At 37.6% G+C, this 20,442-nt stretch overlaps 2 protein-coding genes and 2 long non-coding RNA genes across 4 annotated transcripts; 3 read left to right on the forward strand and 1 right to left on the reverse strand.

The window, feature by feature from the left end:
* Window positions 1–304: 304 nt before the first annotated feature.
* LOC126614582 (uncharacterized) lies at window positions 305–860 on the forward strand. The gene is made up of 2 exons (XR_007620443.1): window positions 305–383; window positions 419–860. It is a non-coding gene; the product is annotated as an uncharacterized LOC126614582 (long non-coding RNA).
* A 1,729-nt stretch (window positions 861–2,589) lies between these two features.
* LOC126615659 (uncharacterized) lies at window positions 2,590–11,723 on the forward strand. Its single transcript, XM_050283524.1, has 16 exons — window positions 2,590–2,725; window positions 3,509–3,850; window positions 4,201–4,444; window positions 4,989–5,266; window positions 5,513–5,677; window positions 5,837–6,601; window positions 6,694–6,788; window positions 7,111–7,173; window positions 7,287–7,375; window positions 7,477–7,542; window positions 7,715–8,317; window positions 8,453–8,524; window positions 8,683–8,753; window positions 8,855–8,912; window positions 10,204–10,468; window positions 10,733–11,723. The coding sequence occupies exons 2-16, from the start codon at window positions 3,576–3,578 to the stop codon at window positions 11,386–11,388; spliced, it is 3,765 nt and encodes a 1,254-aa protein (XP_050139481.1). The 5' UTR covers window positions 2,590–2,725; window positions 3,509–3,575; the 3' UTR covers window positions 11,389–11,723.
* A 3,355-nt stretch (window positions 11,724–15,078) lies between these two features.
* LOC126614609 (uncharacterized) lies at window positions 15,079–16,622 on the reverse strand. Its single transcript, XR_007620454.1, has 3 exons — window positions 16,383–16,622; window positions 16,026–16,087; window positions 15,079–15,199 (listed from the first exon to the last, which is right to left on the reverse strand). It is a non-coding gene; the product is annotated as an uncharacterized LOC126614609 (long non-coding RNA).
* A 1,062-nt stretch (window positions 16,623–17,684) lies between these two features.
* LOC126617014 (uncharacterized) lies at window positions 17,685–18,182 on the forward strand. Its single transcript, XM_050285099.1, has one exon. It carries the CDS (start codon window positions 17,685–17,687, stop codon window positions 18,180–18,182), a length of 498 nt encoding a protein of 165 aa, XP_050141056.1.
* The last annotated feature ends 2,260 nt before the right edge of the window (window positions 18,183–20,442 follow it).

A 20,442-nucleotide genomic window follows, 5' to 3' on the forward strand; every position in this document is an offset into this window, starting at 1 on the left:
ATGCATAATACATGATCTTTTTTAACAATGTTTTGAATGGGAAAAGTAGAGTCACAGTGTTGGGGTTGTTTTTTTATGTAAAACTAGCTATGTATATGACTAAAGTAAACCTCATGTTCAAAATTTCATGTACAAAACCGTTTAGTAAAGGAAAAAAAATGTTTAACTTGCAGTTATGGTGGTTGGAGTAGTGGTGGCGACGATGATGGTAGGGAGTGGTGGTGGTGGCGACGATGATGGTAAGATGTTATGGTAACAATGGTGGTAGGGTAGATACAATCAATGTGGTGGTTCACTCTGTGGAAATTTTCAGGTCGACGGGCCGAGGGCCCACTCTAACAACACTGATACTGTCCCCACTTAACCACCTGCACAATCCTCAGGTGTGGGGTTTTATCACAAAATGCACAATCCTCAGGTGTGGGGTTTTATCACAAAAGGCCTCGATGTTAGTTAGAGAGGGGTATTATTTCTATTTAAAGCACTCTTCTCTTCTCCCTCTGTCCGATGTGGGACTGGGGTTCCAACACTCCCCCGCACGTGAGACCCCACTTATGGGTCACACGTGAATTTCCACACATCGGCAACCACGTGGAGCCATGTCGGAACTCACCCAATCACGCGGGGCCAATAGGGACCCACCCAAACACGTGGCATCTTTAGCCTACGTGGACAATCACGCGGGGCCAACGGGGACCCACCCAATCACGTGGCAGTACGGGCCCGCCTCCTGGCTCTGATACCATGTGGAAATTTTCAGGTCGACGGGCCGAGGGCCCACTCTAACAACACCGATACTGTCCCCACTTAACCACCTGCACAATCCTCAGGTGTGGGGTTTTATCACAAAAGGCCTCGATGTTAGTTAGAGAGGGGTATTTCTATTTAAAGCACTCTTCTCTTCTCCCTCTGTCCGATGTGGGACTGGGGTTCCAACACACTCTATTTATATAGCCTTCAAGTTCTAGAGATGCAAAATGTGAAGGCTCTTAATTACCATATTCATCACGTCTCCCAAAATCAAACGTCTAAAACAAACGACTAATTGACTTGATGGGCGGGATAATGGTTTGTACTAAAAGTCTTGAACCAACGACAACATGCCACATACGCCTCTCTATGCTTATTATGCCTTATGGAAGGACATCCCCTTTCCCTTGTGAAATGCAACTGTTCTTTTACTGAGCAACTGTAGCTCTTGAATTTTCATTTATCAAATAAGTCTAACATAAGGATCGAAAAACAGGAAGAGAAATTAGATCGCACCATACAAAATACAAAATCTTACATATCTTTCCTTTCGTGATTGCAAATACACAACCACCATTCTCCATCTTGTGTATAATTCATTTCTTAAACTAAAACTTTCCTATAAAATTACAAAAAAATTCAAAGTGAATTTCGTATTTAGTTTCTATTTTTCTGAGAATAAAAAATTGAAAACTTATTTGACAACTACTTTTAGTTTTCAAAAAAATAAAAATTGACAGCTAAATTTTGAAAAATCAATAAAGTAAATAGTTACAATACAAGTTTTCAGTTAAAAAAAAAAACAAAGGGTGAAGTATGGATAACTACCTAACTTTTAAGGATAATTCCAAATAGGGTTTAAAAATAAGAATTCCAAATAACTACCTAACGTTTTAAAAATTAGGTATTCATTAGGTCACGAACGTTAGTGATGATCTGAACAAGTATTGATGTGGGATCTCACTCTCATATCATATATAGAGCTCTAAGTCTCCAAACTTATCTCTGTTAACTAGACAAAATTAGTGTTTAACTTTACTAAGAGGAGTTTATTTGGGAGTTTAGAAGTCTGTAAATGACGTGTTAGTAAAAATTAGTTTTAGTATTTGTTCACACCATGACTTATCGTGAATGACATCATTAGTTAATGATAGTGACGTCATCACTTAACGCTAGTGACCTAACGAGTATGCATTTTTCAACTACCATGGGGTGACCTAGTAGCTGGGAACGAATTAGGCTCGTATCCTACATGACACGTCTTGAGTTTGATTCCTAATGCTATTGAATCCCACGATGGTGGCCAGGAGGAGGCGGAAATATTCTCGACTCCTGGAAGGGTAGACTGTTCTGGCGAAACTACCAACTAGTTCCATTAAATAAAAAAACGAATATGCATTTTTCAAAACGTTGGGTAGTTATTTAAAATATTTTAAAAGGTTATGACCAATTTAAAATCATCTATAAGAGTTAGGTAGTTATTGGAACTTAAACAAAAAATTAAAAACGAAATGATTACCATACTGTTTTTAAAATAAAATCTAACCTCTATCCGTTTTATTGGTTACCAATCAGTATACGTTTTTATTATTGGATTATGATTCTCTCCCCTCATTTTTCCATCCCCTCTCCTCACATTCTCTTATTTTGTCTTTCTCTTGTTATAAAAAATTAATATAAGATGTTGACGTGGCTTAATCATAACTATTTAAATAGGAGGAGAGAGAAGGGGACAGAAAAAAAGAGGAGGAGAGTTCTAGTCTTTTATTATTAAGGTGTGCGTATTTATATTTTATACAGAGTAAAACGTGTGTGTTTATAACTTTATATATATATATATATATATATATATATATATATATATATATATATATATACAGCTCGACTTAATCTCTCCCGCTTTAATTACGTACTCCTCCTTCCCCGATTGCCGTGGTTTGAACTTTAATCTGATCTTGACTTGCTTGAATCTCAGGTACTCTTCCAATCCTCCCTTTTCAAATTTTCTTCATTTCATATATTTTCCGTTTAAATTTGGCCTGAATTTAGCCCAAACCCTAGCTTTTCTATTTGTGGTCAGCTTAGGGCTCAGCATGCTGTTTGGATTTGTTAATTTTTTATTAATTAATTCTTTCTAAGTCTCATGTAAGTTTTTGCTGCTGGAAAACCCGGGAAATTAAGGGAAAATGTAAGTTTAAAATTCTGAGCCAAAAGGGTTTGGGTGTAGTTGGATGGAGTTTTGTTTTATAAATTTAAATTTCTTTTTTCGCGAAGAATATGGAGATTTTAGAAGTTAAAATTTCGTTATGTCGAAATGTTTGCCCTTGGAGTAATTTATGATTGTTTTTATTTTTAAAATTTTTTTTATAGCAAAATTTGATATTTTAATGTCAAAGATGTGATCAAAGTACAATGGGCTTTGATCCAACTAGACATCTTCAGCTTTGGTTACCCAGAGAGTTGTGGAAAAGGAAATTAAAGAACATCTGCTTGCGTTTCTGATGCCGTAAATTTTAACATTACCCAAATAGGCAAAAGGGTTTCGTGAGGCTCAATTGAGCTTGCATTCTTGGTTCTCTCAAGTGGCCATTTTGGATCTAGCTACCGGCATTATATGCTTGTTGAATAGAAGTTATCTTTAGCATTTTGCACTTTCAATTAGTGGATATTTTAGCTTACTGCAGTGTAGTTGCTTGTTGACACAGGTAGGTACTTGATAAGACGCTAACTCCTTTTGTTGGTCATTATGTGATAACAGGTACTAATATATTCGAGTTGATTTAGGACAGGTTCAGAAGTTGCTTAGGTAAGGAACCGAGAGACTAATGCTAAATTCTGGGAATAATGTAAACCGCAGTAGTGCAACACCGTCATCAACTATGCCTTCTTTGCCCCAATGTTTGCCATTGGAGCCTATTATGTTAAGTAATCAAAAGTACACCCGCACAGGAGAACTAAGTAGGGTTCTGGGCCTTCCTCTTGGGAGTATAACAGATGACCATTCTCTTGGAGTTGGCCATTCGAAACCTCCACCTCCGGTGGCAACTGAGGAGCTAAAGCACTTCAAAGAAAGTGTGCAAGATGCCTCTAGAAGGGCCAGGTATTGTGTGTTCACCCTACAACTACTACTCGCGTTGACAGTTTTTGCAACTGAATTATACATCATTGAGGCTGTTGCTCGTGTCTCGAAAGTAATTAAGGATGTTTGCTCAATCAAAATGGTGCATTTGGTAATTGAAGTTGTGCTGCTTGGTATTGTTTATATTTAAGTGTAAATTTACAGCAAACCATTTCCATTGATGTTGGTGGTAACTCATCTCCATTGATAATTACATAATTGTAGTAAATCATCTCTGTTGATATTTTGATTATCGCATCGTTACATGAAATGATTAAATGTTCTAAGAATTTCGATAACATATATTAACAATCTTTTTTTTTTTCTACCAGGGACAGAGCAAAAATGTTGCGTGAATCTATTTTCAAATTGGATAAGTACAAAGAAGCTTTAAGCTCAAAGAAGAGACAGCGTAGTGATCTTTCATCAAGTGAGAGGTCCAATGGAGTAAACATAGTGAAACTGGGAAGTCAGATTTATAAAAATCCTCGTGAAAATATGACTCAAAGATTAGAAGACAGGACCAAGAGTGTTGGGTTCAACAAACGTGTTAGGACGTCAGTGGCTGATGTGCGGGTTAGTATTCAGATTTACTTGTGATTTTATCCAACTTAATTAGGTCCGTGTCACTTGCAATTTTTTATTTATTTTTAAACGACATTGAATGCAGCAAAAGCTATATTTGATTTAGATTTCCTTTAGCAATTTTTTTTTCTTAATGTTGCTCTACTTTAGCTTCGTAGTTCATAAGAAACAAACCCGCTTTAGTCTTTATATTTCAAGGAAAAAAAAACCATAGCAAGTACAAAATAAGAGAAGCTTAATTCAAGCATACTTTTAAAACCAGAATTCTGTACTAGATTGATTGGCTAGGTTTCATGCATGTAATGGTTAAACTGTGGCTATATGAATTAATTGGTGTGTTTTCATGCTTTGTAGTCAGATTCCTGTCACGATTAATTGTCTTGATTGACGAGTTTTCATGCATTTAGTGGACCAGTATTCTATACTAAATTAATTCTTTTAATTTAGTTTTTAGCTTCATGCTTCTTTAGGTGATGATCAGTGCAAACTTCTATATACATATCTTAAGATGTGCACATTTTCTTTATGATATCAGGCAGATGTTAGGTCAGCTGCTACCTCAAGGCAGCAGGTAGTCACAGACAAGGATGAAAAAATGCCTCAGGCTGTTAATGCGGCTTCTGTTAGGATTGAAGAAAAGTCCCGTAGATTGCTTGCTCGAGGTGAAGGGTTGGATCAAAAAGTAAAAAAGAAACGTTCGGTAGGAGCAGTGAGTCATAGAATTACAGGTGGCGAACGGGATATACAACGAGCTACGCATCCAAAGCTGAGCGGTGATCTTAAGCTACGCTCTTGTGATGTACAAGGTGTCAGGTAGACATATATGTAAAATATCAAAATAAATTTTCTAATTTGTCATTCTGCTTGAGGTTTGCAGTTTTTTACTATTTAGTATTTGAGCATAGAGAGACTTTTGGGTTGGGCAAATATTTTACTTTTCAATTTTTTGGACTAGTACGGTTGTTGCAGTTGTTCTTTATGATTATCCACGTTTGGAAATGGTAAAAGGAAATGACAATGATTTTTCCTTTTTAATATTCTTTCTTTTCATTATTGCAGATTAAAAACTTCACTTGGAGTCGGGGGAATCAACAAGTCAGAACCATCTTTTGAGTTGAGTAATCTCAGCACTTGTACAGTACTCAAGAATGATCTGGAAAATGCTCCTGTTCCAAAAGACCGTTCAGTTCTGTTAGAGCAGAGGGTTGTGAAAGGAGACATTAAGTATGTGTTTCGTGCTGTTATCATCCTATCATACTTTGAAGTCATTAGGAATTGTGTGATTAAAACCAGCACATAACCTTGACTCTGTTATTTGCAAGCTTCACTTTTAGAGGTTAAAATTAGGCTGTTGATATTTTTTTTCATGGCTCTGTGCATCAGGCTAAATATTCAGGAGGAGAACCCTGTAGGCAGTCTTAATACTGTGATAAAAGGAAAGGTTTCTAGGGCGCCACGAACTGGTTCCATTATGAATCTAGACTCATCGCCTAATGTTCACTCTCCGTCTGCACCTTGTCAAGGTTGGCAACAGCCTGCTGGTGAAAACAAAGGCAAAGTGGCAAGTGTTATGAGTAATCAAAACCGTGCAATGTCGAGTGGTTCTTCCATACAACCTATGGCTCAGTGGGTTGGTCAGAGACCGCATAAAAACTCTCGCACAAGGAGAACAAGTTTAGTTGCTCCTACACCAAACAATGCTGAGGCTCAGATTTCCTGTCACAGCTCTGCAACTTCTGATTTTAGTGCTAGAACTTCTTCTGTTGGGACCAACGGATCACAACTTACGAGCAGTTTAGATAATCACACCCCGAAATCTAAAAGAGAACTTCAGAACGTTTCATCTCCATTTGGGTTATCTGGAAGTGAAGAATCTGGAGCTAGGGGAAACAAGTTGAAAGATAAGGGAATGGACAGCATTGAAATTTCCTTAGCTGCAGATCAAAAAGTTGGGGCTCACTTATTCCCCTACAAGAAGAATAAGTCACCAACTAAAGAAATTGGGGATAGTGTGCGAAGACAAGGAAGAAGTGGAAGGGGTTCATCTTTGACAAGGCCTGGGAGTCCTCCAACTATGGAGAAATCAGAGAATTTACCAACCACGAAGTCTCTTCAAGGCCTGAAACCGATGTCCGATAAGAATAAAAGGTAACTAGACTTTGCCTTATCTGTCCCGCATGTATTGTGTCAATGAATTTAGTATTTTGACTGAAATCTCATCGATATTTTATGGTACTTAGTAAAACAGGTCGTCCACCCTCAAAAAAGATTAAAGATCGCAAGGTGTTAACTTGTGTTGGGCCTTCAACATGCAATGGTTCGTCAGATTTCACAGGTAGCATTAAAAATGTTTTTGCTTTAAGAAAGTTGATTTTCTATTTTGTCTTTTGCATTTTAAATTCTTCGAAGTATACTGATATTCATGGGCATCGCGGATTTGAAATCAGTATTTCAATTTTGCATGCGAAACTAGATTTTCGCTCTGCCCCTTGATAGACTTTTTTTTTGTTATTTTTCATTTTATGTTATTTTTTTGTTGGCATGCAGGTTGCATAATTTATTTAACTAATTCTGTATGAAATATGGTGGAAACACTTGTGTTAAATATAGAATTTGGGAATAATACCTTTTAATATGTGTTGCCATGTCCTTATCAGGTGAATCTGATGATGATCATGAAGAACTATTTTTGGCTGCCAATTCTGCTCGTAATGCTAGTAGTATGCTTCTTGACCTTTTAATACACACACAGAGAGTTCAACAGTTCTATCAAAAGCAGCATATTTGTGCCATACATTCATACTTTTGACTTAAGCTTGTGTGGTTTTTGTAGAATTTGCCTGTTCTGGTCCATTTTGGAAGAAAATGGAATTAGTTTTTGGTTCTCTCAGCTCAGAGGACATATCCTACTTGCAGCAGCAGGTATTAAATTGGCCACCTTGATGAATGTAAAATTTAATGAGTATCCTTGGGCCAGACACTTACAATTATTTTCCCTATGTATATTGGTTGGATTGGATCAGTTAAGTTTTGCAGAGGAGCTTGGTGAGAGTTTGTCTCAGATGTTTAGTGATGAATACAATATTTCGGTAATATAATTAGCCATGGTTCTCGTGACTTTCATTTGTTTTTATGCAATCCATTGAATTTTCAGTTCTTTACAGTTTATTTACTCAACTAAAGCAAAAAAGAAAAAGGCTGTATAGGAAATAGGTCGAACTTTTTTGTGGATATTGATTAGTTGTGAACTAATTCGTTCAGGAAGTTTTGATGCCTAGAGCAGTCCCTAAGCATTCTGGGGAAAGAGAAGGGAGCCATTTTAGTCAAGATTCATTGAAGACTGATGCTTTATGTGAACAACTTGACATGAAAAGGTTGGAAAAGGTCACTCCATTGTACCAAAGAGTTCTTTCTGCTTTGATTGAAGAAGGTGAAAGTGAAGAACTTTACCATCAGAGTGAAGGGAAAAATATACACCTGTGGTGTGCTACTGATGATTCTCATTGTGGTTCATGTAATCAGAATCATATTGATGTTGAACCCAAAGTTTGGGACAGAATGGAATCTGAAGTTGAGTCGAAAGTAGATGTTCTGACTCAGAAATATTGCATGCTGGACAGACTTTCTTGTGATGGAAGCGCTAAAACTTGTACACTTGGTAATGGAAACATGTCCAGTTTTTTACACAGCCAGGAACAGTGGCATGGAGATGATGACCTTTCAGATTCTGATGTGGAGCAACTGCAACCTAGGAAACTAGATACTCCTAGCTTTCCTTCCTCTGACTGCCAATATCAGTTGATGTGCCTGGATGACAGGCTTCTTCTGGAGCTACAGAGTATTGGTTTATGTCCGGAGAGATTGGTAAGCATTCATTTCACGCCTTCATCTGTCTTATAAGTGTGTTGGAAAACTTTTATGCCAGTAATTTTTGGTGTTTTATCCAGATTTCTTACCTTTCTCCCTGTTTCTTCTCCTTTGGTGTGTGCCTTGCTGCAGCCTGATCTAACAGAGGGAGAAGACGTGATTAATCAAGATATAATGGGACTCGAGCAAGAGCTGCATCAACAGGTTGCCTTTTCATAGATGTTCTTGTATGGACTAGCTATGTGAATTATGAGTCACTGTATTTATGCATCTTATTGACTTTCCACATTGATTTTTCTAATTATAAAGCCCCTTCAATTTTTCCTTCTCTTGTTTCTTATGTTTCTTTATGTAACTAATAGATTGCGAGGAAGAAGAAAAACTTAGCAAAAATTGATAAAACTATCCAGAGAGAAAGAGCTACAGAAAGATGGTAGGATTGAGAATGCCTTGGCAGTTTTACGTATTGTACTATTTACCTTATTTTCTTAGTTCAGCCATGATATTTTGGATTAATATGGTTTCGTATCACAGGAGAACTGAACTAGTTGCAATGGACCAGCTTATTGAGATGGCTTACAGAAAACGATTGGTAATTAGTTTCTATTTTCAGCTTTATTTATTCATTTTCAAATTATTCATCCGTTTTAAGTTGTTTTTCACAAATTCACAAATATAGAATTTTGGAGCATAATCTGCCTTTATTGACAGATGTGAGCAAGGAAAGTAAAACATGAATTTTAATAAAGTTAGGCACAAATAAAATTAGGCAATGCCTACTTCTAAGTTTCAAACAAATAAGTCATTAATGTAGTAGCAATGGATACGTTTGTGATTATATAGGTAGTGAACCTTGAATATTACGGTTTCACTTTTCTCGCTGTCTGCCTGTGGGCAAATTACTCTAGCATCTCGACCTATAAATGATTCATTGCACTTAAGTTGTGTGCATGAAGAAAGTTCATAAAACCAATCAACAATATGGGGAGTAAGCCAACTTCTTATAAGCCCTTGCAAGGTTTTTCTTTTCACCAATGTGAGACTCTTTTACCTTCACATCCTTACATGCCCCCTCACGTGTGGCGAATTTTCAAGCCAAACACGTGGACAACACGAATTGGGTGACGTGGAGCACATGTGGCCGTTGGGCTTCACACGTGGACCAGCCTGCTCTGAAGTCATGAAGAAAGTTGGGGTTCCACCATAAAACCAATTGGCGATATGGGGAGTAGCCCAACCTCTTATAAGCTCTTGCAAGGTTTTTCCTTTCACCAATGTGAGACTCTTTTACGTTCACATCCTCACAGTGCACATGTTACGTTGGTTAATTTTACCGGTCCTAGGACCCTGGATTGAGTGATTCTATTTCCACTCAGTTTTCTATTTCCCCATCCCCTTTTAATAATATTTTATTTCAAATTTGTCCTCATAATATTAACAACAATATTGTCCGCTGGAGATCACCATACTTCCATCGCGGAAATCACTTGGAGTACTAACAAACAGCCCCCACAGCGATTCATGTCCTCTTTGCACTGAGCAATCTTTCTTTGTTCCCATATTATATTAAAATCCGTAGTGCATGTGCCTGGCAATACCATCTTTCTCATTAGGCAATGGTTTGAGGTGGGTGTGGTGCTTTTTATTCTATAATTTTGTTAATGATGTGGGTACCTTGATTGATGTAGTTGGCATGATATATGTCTTTTAGGGTGGGGTGGCACAGGGCTGGGAAAATTTAATGCCAACTTTATGTGAATGTTTATGAGGAATTCTAATGTCTGCCATAATTGCATGTAGAAGGTGAAATTTTAAGCAGACCAATGGTGAACCTTGGCATATGATAGATGACTGAACATTTTCCATAAACTTAATGATTACAGGCTTCCCATGGGAATTATGGTTCAAAAAATGCTGTACGTAAGGTTTCAAAACAAGTAGCTTTGGCTTTTCTCAAACGTACACTTTCTAGATGTCGAAAATTTGAAGAAAGGGGAATTAGTTGCTTTAGTGATCCTGAACTACAGAAGGTTATATTCTCTGAACCATCATGCAACAGTGCTGCAAAATCTATTGATTGTATTGGCTCTGGAACTGCTAGTAATACCTGCAATGGAGGTTCCCATCAAGCGGAAGTCAAGAGATCCGGTATGTCGACTAGACTTTTAAATACTCGTGTTATGATGTTCATAACTGCTTTTTATTTAATTTATATCCATGAAAGTTGCGAGTTTTCTTGCAGAGCATACCTTTGTTATATGTTTCTTTACCCTTTCCTTTTTTGTTCTTAGATGATTCCGGTTTTAGGGAAAAATTTATCTAACTATATCATTCAGAAATTGAAATCAGTAATTGTTGTGGGGTACTAAGTAAATAGAAATGTAAGATGTGTTGTTCCATTTGATTTTGCAGGGGCAGCATCCAGTGTGAGTGGGAGATATGATTCCCATAGTGATAATCTCGAAAGTGGTGATAATCTTGAAAGGGATTCATCAGTGGCTCTTCATGCTGTCATTGACTCGTCTGGTCAAGCTTCTTCGAAGCATGGTTCAGTGTTGAACTTGAACAAGGGGAAGAAGAGGGAAGTGCTGATTACTGATATTGGTGGAAGTGCCTCCTCAATGGTAACTTCAGCTCTTGACGACACTCATCACGAAGTACAGGAAAAGAAAAATGAGAGAGAAAAGGGCCGACATTCAGATAATTTAAGAAATAATTTGCCCAGCGGAGCTGGTCGCACGTCATTGGACTCCTCCGGAAGTGAATTCAAAACAAAAGGAAATTCCAAGCAAAAGAATACTCAGTTACCAAGTCAATCGGTTGCTAATGCCAGCAATACAAGGAGTGGGGTGGGCCCGTCATTACCCAGTAATACTCGTACACCTTCGTCCAAAGAGGCAGATGAACCCGCTGATTTTGCAAACCTGCAACTACCTGAATTAGATTCACTGGAAGAGAATCAAGATCTCAGTACATGGTTGAACTTTGACGAAGATGGCCTGCAAGATCATGATTCCATTGGCCTCGAAATACCAATGGATGATCTCTCAGAGTTGATGCTTATGTGAGACAGTTTAAACTATTTGTTTCACCCTCATCGCCTTCCTGCGGTTACACCGCAAATCCAATACTAATTCCAAGATTGAAATCATGTTAGTCTAACCACTCCAGATTGTAATCGTTTAACGAATATCGAGGTAATTGAAGAAATTTGATTGTGAAACCCAGATCTGTTTTCTTTGATTGTAAAAGTTGTTGGTGTTCTTTTCCGGAGAATTATACCAGGCATTACTCCCACTGATGTAATTTTTTGTGTCTGCATATCTGCAAAGTGATTTGGTCTCACTTGTCAAAATGTAGGACTGAAACTAATTATAATTTGAAAGGTAGCTCTTATTCTGCATCTCTTCTTTTATGTACATACCACTGAGTTCCTCGGCAAATTAATGTTTAGATCTTGCACATAGTGATCTAATGGATCTTTACAATGGGTAGATCTCGTTTTAAACTAGAGTAAATGTAACGATTGCAGACGTTAGATTGTACTTCTAGACTGATCCCCAAAATAATGATCTGTAAATTGCATGCATTTCTTAGTGTCTCTACTGGCAAGATTGAAGTATGGCTATTCAAATCCTTTTCAATTTTCTGAAATCTCAAAGCGGAAATTCTCGGTGAACTATGACAAAAATATAGAAACATAAATACAAATATTACTTCATCTATCCACTTGTCATGCTCTAATTCATCTTTAGCTGTGGAATTTTTTTGGTGTGACAAACTAAGTTGTATTTTTCTCTAATGTAGTATTTCGATTTAGCTGATTTCGCTAAAATATGTTATCATAGCCTTACATCTAAAAGCCCTAAATTTTATGTTGGAAATATGCAGAGTTTTGTTACGTTCATGATACTTTACAAAAATCAGCTAAACCGAAAATCTTCAGTCACTTACTAGTTAGTATATTTATTAAACACTCAAGCCATCATGTAAAATAGTTACATAATGGTTTTAGTGCTTAATCTTTTAAGGTAGACCTTAAAAAATAGATGATTTAGATCATGGCCGTGTGAGCTCAAAAAATGGCATCTACCATACTCTGTAACTTTAGTAACAATTGGCATGTTTTGTTAATAGACTATTAAAACTGATCGGAGAAACTAACGACCTGAAATATTATATATATTTCCATTTTCAAATAAAGTAGTGTTCACTACAAGAAAAGTGAGCACAACTTACATTACCATTTTAGTGAATGATCATTTTGACTTTTTGTTGGCCATGTTCTCGATCGTTTTCGTGGTATTGCTCTCTCACCCAGTTACTACTGCCACCTCCCAATTGCCCTTAAAGGATAACACTAAATTCCTTTGTAATTCCCTACATAATCAAATCAGTTGTCACGAAGGAAGGGGTTGTTGGGAATTTGCATTATTCTGTATGTTTCTTCCGGAAAGATCATTACGATAAACAAATATCTGTTTGTATGATTATTAATACTTTATTAAATATAACTAAAACGATTGACCATATGTTTAAAATTTATTAAATATTATATACACATATAATATATAAAACCATCATCTACCAACGACAAGTCAATAGCTTGTTATTCTAGACGAAAATATAAATCAATTGCAAACATTGGATTTGGTCTGCTAGACAAGCATTGTTAGTCAACATGCCAATTGCCAAAGAATCTCTAATATAAATTAACACAGAAGTTATATGTTTTAAAACCAAGATTAATTTATGCATAATTAATTCAAGTATTTTGAATCTTCACATTAGGTTTCATCAAGTAATTAGGTTTAATTAAGTTGGCTAGAACTGTTTGCTCAACCCTCCACACTTGAATTTTAATTTTTTTCTCCGTAGTTGAGATTAATTTAGTATATCTTTCATTTGTAAAAAAAAAAAAACCGTATATATGTTTATATAAATTTGCATGAATATCTAGTCCACCCTAATTGGATGAAGCACAAATGTAACGCTTAATATTTTGCCTCCCACTTTTTTACTGAAAAGTAATGACGAATGCAGCATTAAATCTTTGGTAAATCATACCTAACCTAAAAAGACGAATGCTTTAAATCTTTGACAAAAACAAAAAGTTAATGAAGATAGGGTTAGATTTGTAGCCAGGGAATAACAAGGGCATGGTGATGGTGATGGATTTTGCCAACCCTAGATTGTTTATAATTTATTCCATGTCGACTGTGATGGGCCGAAAAGTAGATGTAATACATAGTTTAGAATGCTTAAAACCTACTAATATGGTGGCTTAATTAGAGTAATTAATCAACTTCAACTACAGTGGTACCAAATCTTCACAGAAAGATTTATGAAGAAATGTGTCAGTATTTGCTTATCTTGTAAATATATAGGCTTGTTAGTATGTATGTGATTAGAGCCAGTCCTAAAATTTTTGGGACGAGCCACTAAAAAGGGTCCTTGAGTTCTCAACTCCTCCTATATGATCACATAGGGTCTTTTCTTAGGTAATTACTCAAAATAATTTTTTATATGTAATGATTGAGTAAATCGGATGTAACAAGAAAATAAAAGACCAAACAAAATCGTAAATAATGCGAAAACTTATAACTTCATCGAAACATCACACAATCAAGTTTCCTACCAAACTTTTTTCGATAACTAATTATGTCATTCAATCCGTTCTCGTTTGGATGCGCTTTTTAAATGATTGCAAACGCTTTTAGAGAAACTATTTTTGAATTCCAAAAGCACTTTAAGTGCTTTCTACAAGAAATATCAGTTATGTGTTTTTTCTAGAAAGCATTTTAAATGATTTTCCAGGATTTATTAGCATTTTTACTAAGGATTGTTTCCAAAAATATTTTTATCAAAAACGCTTACAGTCATTTTAAAAGCACATCCAAACAAGCTCGCTACCATTTGGCTTACCATTGCCTTGTAATGTGGTGAGAGTCGATAAGCAGATACGAAATAAGCAATAGCATACCTAATCTTCCCTTGGTGAATACCTAACTAGTGGCTTGCCACGATTCTGTATAGGAGGCAAATAATAAGAGTGCTCAACAACAGCAAAATTAGATAAATGTTGTAAACAGTGGGTATGTTTGCTCACATCTATACAGTAGAGACACATGTGTACAACAAAATTAAACAAAATCGTGAGGGCGTGGTCGGGGCCTGGGCCGGGATGTGACAATTTAGTATCAGAGTCAATCCCTAGTCGGAAGTGTGTCGACGAGGACGTCGGACCCCTAAAGGGCGTGGATTGTAGCCTCCCACATCACCCAGGGAAGTGGATCCTGTAAGCCTTATATGTATATTCCCATCTCTACCTAGCACGAGACATTTTGGGAGTTCATTGGCTTCGGGTTCCATCGGAACTCCGAAGTTAAGTGAGTTCGCACGAGAGCAATCCCATGATGGGTGGCCTATTGGGAAGTTCTTGTGTGAGTTCCTAGAAACAAAACCGTGAGGGCGTAGTCGGGGCCCAAAGTGGACAATATCGTGCTACGGTGAAGTCGAGCTCGGGATGTGTGGGGGCCCGGGCCGGGATGTGACAATTTAAACTGACACACCTCAACCTAGATTGAGGCATGCTGGCCGTCATGTGGGAGTGACGTAACCATGTGCACAATGCGGAATCAATAGAGATAAAAGGAATTACGAATAAATAAAAACCAAATCAACTAGAGTACTAGATAAGATAAAGTGCTAGTGCGAGATTAAGTGTGAAACACTCAACCAGAGCATAAATATCCTAAGTGCAGTCAAGCAGGACAAGTACCAATTACACAACACCCAAGGGTGATCCTACATTTACGATGTTCTGTCAGAATCACCGCCGAAATCCCCGCGATCCACCAAAGCACTTCTACCTAAAACCTGGAGGGGCACAAAACAGAAGGTGTGAGTGGGAAAAAACAAAGCTTTTCAAAATCATTTCATTTCTCAAAAGTTCTAACCCCTAACCGTAAAACCTGTATAATTTTCCTAGAAAAATAATAATAAACTGTATCAGAAATCATACTCAAGGTGAAAATCCAAAGAAGTATACCATGCCAAAGTATCTCAATGCAATGCTATAAATAATCTAGGCAAAATATATCAATGTCAAATATCGCATTAGCCAAATCCCTCTAACTCAATCTGCACGGCCGAGTATATAGCTCATAACCAATCTAAATCATATCAAATCAAATCCTGCACACGAGTGAGAACCACCTAAAGTGGTATGTACGACAAGATTAGGTGTAAAATAAATATGCTCTAGTGCTATGAACACGTGGAGGCTGTGCGAATAATCGCGGGTCACCTACGAGTTGGAACCACCTAAAGTGGTATGAATGACAAGCCTGTGCACCTAACTTGGATCCAAGGCGAGCATATGGTGCGGGAGGTGAACATCATGTGAAGGACTGTGCCCTAACTCTGGGCAGGAGCACTAACACCGAGGTGCAGGTTTATGAGCTCTCAATACATCACATCAAACATTGCATAACTAAAACAATCTCATACCTTTAATTTATAAACTCACCTGGCACTTACCTGTGAATTCGCAACACCAATCATAAATATATGCAACTACTAATGTATAATAAAATAGACAGATACTTTGAATGGCATTTCACAACATATAATCATTCAAATTCATTTTCTGGGAAAAATCTCAAGTATATAGGTATATACGGAAAACCAAAAGCCCACTCACTGATATGTCGAAGGGTCGTAGCCCCCGAGCCTCGACTAATGGCGTTCGTCCTCAGGATAAGTCTCACCTATATGTGAAATAACTAAATAAACATTATTTTAAGCACATACACAAAACTAGGAAATAACTTCTCATACAAAGCTCAAATGGGATATTGAATATACCACCATGAGCTACTCAACCTCAGGAACATTCCCATATTTTTAGAAAAAAATTTCAACCTCCCACGCGCCGGCCAAGGCACGGCCAGACGCGCCCCCACGTGTGGCCAAACCCTAACTGAAACTTAACTGCTATTAGGAATATTCCGTTAATGGAATATTCTCAAAATGAAGCTTAGTACTAGGAGAACAAAACCTTATCACTTTCAAGCCTTGAAATCCACGGGATTTCGCCGGAGGAACCTCGATAATCTGGCCAAACTTGAAACTTGCCATACTTGACTTCCTGACGTCCAAAACACTTTGTTTTTCTTCTCCGAGCTTCACGAAGACGTCCTAAAGCTCACTAGTAGCTTAAAATCTTCTAAAAACTTCACATTCACGATCACATGAACAGTGACCCAAAACTAGGTTATTCGGTTCTCGGGAAAATAAGGTCTTCACGCCCAACCAAGGGTATAGGTGAGCTCCTGAGCTCACAAGGATCACAAAGATTACCTTCACAGCCTTGATCCGTGACTGGAAGGGAGAGTTTGAAGTTCGTCCGTACGCTTGTACGGAAAGTAGAAGAAAACCGAGAGGGAAGAGAGAGAAAAGGAGTCAACGGGAGAGATAATGTGTGTGTGGTCCAAATTTTCTTACAACCAACCAAAACAATTAGAACCTTTAGTTCTAATTGGGTCCAAAAGGTTAGGAAGAAAATAAGTAAACTCAATTGTTTAATTTCTTAGCTTATTTACACAACACAACTCAACTTTCAAGGGTAGAATCGACATTTCACGACATCAAGAAAAATATCTCGGGACGAGCTATCACAAAAAATGTTTCCTTCAAGGATTTTACCGTTCTTCTTCTTCCTCTGCCTCACCTGCTGGATATACCCTCGTGAAGAATTGTTCGCACCATGCCTGCTTTTAGTTCTCAACATAACAGTTACGTATATCTTTGATTTCTTGTTTGGTGCAGTTCCTAATTTCTAACCCAATGTTTATTTATCTTTGCTTCGATCAAAGATGGTGTGGTATCATCGCCCATCTTGGACTGATGATTTAATTTTACTGCAAATTTTAGATGGAGCGGTAAAATTGCCAACCCTACCCTGCATATTTAAATTTGCTTGCTATTTAATTTTATTGCAATTTTAGGTGGTGTGGTATAATCACCCACCCTGCTCTACATATTTAAATTTCTACTGCTTGAGTGGTGCGGAATAATCGCCCATCATATGCTATTCAATGAGAATGGTGCGGTACAATCGCCCTCCTCATTCATCATGTAAATCTCGAACCTGAAGTTTCAAGTGTTTATCATTTTGGCCTAAAGATCAAAATGAAAAATTTGTAAGAACCAGAAGTTCTAACAATATATTCCTCCAGAATACAAATTATTGCAAGTTCTTACACACCTCATTTTTCTTTAAGAAAAGAAAATGGCGAACTTGGCAAAACTTGATTTTGTTGCCCTGGATATTACAGGGAAAAATTACCTTACCTGGGTAATGGATGCCAAGATTCATCTGGAGGCAGCGAATCTTGGAGAAACTATTAAGGAGGATAACAGTGCATCCTTTCAAGATCGGGCAAAGGCCATGATCTTTATCTGTCGCCACCTTGATGAGGGACTGAAAAGCGATTACCTCACGGTTGAAGATTTACTAACCCTCTGGAAGGCACTGAAAAATAGATACAATCATCAGAAAATGGTGATTCTTCCGAGCGCTCGTTATGAGTGGACTCACCTAAGGATCCAGGATTTTAAGACGGTGGCTGAGTACAATTTTCGTATGTTCAGAATTACCTCCCAGTTGAAGCTCTGTGGAGAAACCTTTACTGAGGAAGACATGCTGGAAAAGACTTTCAGCACTTTTCATGCCTCTAACGTGTTCTTGCAGCAGCAGTATAGAGAGCGAGGCTTTACTCAGTACAACCAGTTGATATCTGTGCTCCTTGTAGCTGAGCAAAACAATGAGCTTCTAATGAAGAATCATCAGTCCTGACCTACTGGATCAACACCATTCCCAGAAGTGAATGTTGCTTCCCTTGAAGGGAATATTACATCCACTCATGGCAATAATTACAAACGAGGACATGGCCATAAGCAAGGCCGAAAGGGCAAGAACCATGGTGTCCAGTTTCACAACCAGGTTCCAAGGCATAATACAGGCCCGAGCTTTAAAAATGCAAATCGTCAAAAAGGCAAAGCTCATATGAACACTCCTAGAAATCCTAAAGGAGTTTGCCTTAGGTGTGGTGGCAATGGGCACTGGGCACGTACCTGTCGTACCCCAAAACATCTGGTGGATTTGTATCAAGCCTCCCTCAAGGAGAAGGGTGTCGAGACCAATTTCCTCGACTAGGCTAAACAGATGGATATACCTGATCCAGTGTTCGATTTATCAGGACAATTGAACACAACCCACCTGGATGTTTCAGACTTCATTATTGAAAGAGGGAATGAAGTGTTTGGGTCCGATTAAATTATTTATGTTTGATGTACTCTTGTTATTTGCACTTGTGATTTAATGCTAGCACTTTCAATTCAATAAAAGTAGTGTTCCAGTATGAATAAACTGCTTTTAACTCTAATTTCCATTACTCAGAGAGCATGGATAAAAATTATGGTTATTCTAAAAACAAGAGCAATGGTGGAGATTTTTGTCTTGCAGACAGCGCAACTACGCATACAATACTTCGAGATCGAAAGTATTTCTCGAACTTGATACTTGCAAAAGTAAAGGTAACAACAACATCAGGGCAATCAGATGTAATTGAAGGCTCAGGAAAAGCCCAGATCATGTTACCAAATAGAACAATATTGTTCATAGAAAATGCATTGTACGCTACTCGATCCATTCGAAATTTGTTGAGTTTTAAAGACATACGTCTAAATGGATACCACTTTGAAACAAAAAGTGCAGAAAATGTGGAATATCTATGCATTATCTCCAATGATACCCAGAAGCGTATATTGGAGAAGTTGCATGGTTTATTGAGTGGATTGTATTATACATACATAAAGACAATTGAGGCATATACTGTCATGAACCAGAAGTTCATTGATTCAAAAGTTTATATGCTTTGGCATGACCATCTGGGTCATCCAAGATCTACCATGATGCGTAGAATCATTACCAACCCTAATGGACATATATTATTGAGCAGACACATTGATGTCTCAAATGATAACCCTTGCAAGGCTTGTTTCCAAGGGAAGTTGGTAATTAGACCATCACAACTAAAGGTTGATGTTGAATCCCCATCATTTTTGCAAAGAATTCATGGGGATATCTGTGGGCCTATTCAACCACCTTGTGGACCATTTCGATATTTTATGGTTTTGGTTAATGCATCTACCTGATGGTCACATGTTTGCCTATTGTCTATTTGAAATGTAGCATTTGCAAGATTTCTTGCTCAGATAATTAAGTTGCGAGCACAATTCCTAGATTATCCCATTAAGTCAATCCGATTTGATAACGCTGGTGAATTTATGTCTCAAACCTTTGATGATTATTGCATGACACTGGGCATTGATGTTGAACACTCTGTTCCTCATGTCCATACTCAAAATAGCTTAGCAGAGGCATTTATCAAGCGGCTTTAATTAATAGCTCGCACTTTACTCATGAAAACAAAATTGCAAGTCTTTGCATGGGGACATGCCATTTTACATGATGCAACATTGGTTCGGTTGAGACCCATAGCCAACCACTAATACTCATCAATACAACTCGTGTTTGGGCATCAGCCAAACATTTCACATTTACGAGTTTTTGGTTGTGCTGTTTATGTGCCTATTGCACTGCCATAACGCACTAAAATGGGACCTTAGCGCATACTGGGAATTTATGTGGATTTTGATTCACCATCTATCATTAGATATTTGGAACCCTTAACATGTGATATGTTTACAGCTCGTTTTGCTGATTGTCACTTTGATGAGACAATATTCCTGTCGTTAGGGTGAGAAAGACCGTTCCAAAAGAACGGCAAGAGCTGACATGGGTTGTTCCCACCTTATCTCATTTTGATCCATGAAGCACTCAATGTGAAGATGAAGTGAAAAGGATTGTTCATCTTCAAAGTATTGCTAATCAAATGCTAGATGCATTTAATGATGCTTTGAAAGTGACAAAGTCACATATACCAACTGCAAATGCACTTGTAAAAATTGATGTCCCTGTTGGACAAAATAAAGTGGTAGCGAATGATTCATCTTGTGCACGCCTGAAGCGTGGTAGACCACCAGGTTCAAAA

The sequence above is a fragment of the Malus sylvestris genome, chromosome 3 (genome assembly GCF_916048215.2).
Source record: "Malus sylvestris chromosome 3, drMalSylv7.2, whole genome shotgun sequence".
NCBI lineage: Eukaryota > Viridiplantae > Streptophyta > Magnoliopsida > Rosales > Rosaceae > Malus > Malus sylvestris.

Excerpts from the sequence above, each read along its gene's own strand:
- LOC126615659 (XM_050283524.1), top strand. The coding sequence starts at position 3,576 with ATGCTAAATTCTGGGAATAATGTAAACCGCAGTAGTGCAACACCGTCA. Across the intron at positions 7,376-7,476 it reads TATCCTACTTGCAGCAGCAG|TTAAGTTTTGCAGAGGAGCT; the intron begins GTATTAAATTGG and ends GGATTGGATCAG. Across the intron at positions 8,913-10,203 it reads TGGCTTACAGAAAACGATTG|GCTTCCCATGGGAATTATGG; the intron begins GTAATTAGTTTC and ends TAATGATTACAG.
- LOC126617014 (XM_050285099.1), top strand. The coding sequence starts at position 17,685 with ATGGATGCCAAGATTCATCTGGAGGCAGCGAATCTTGGAGAAACTATT.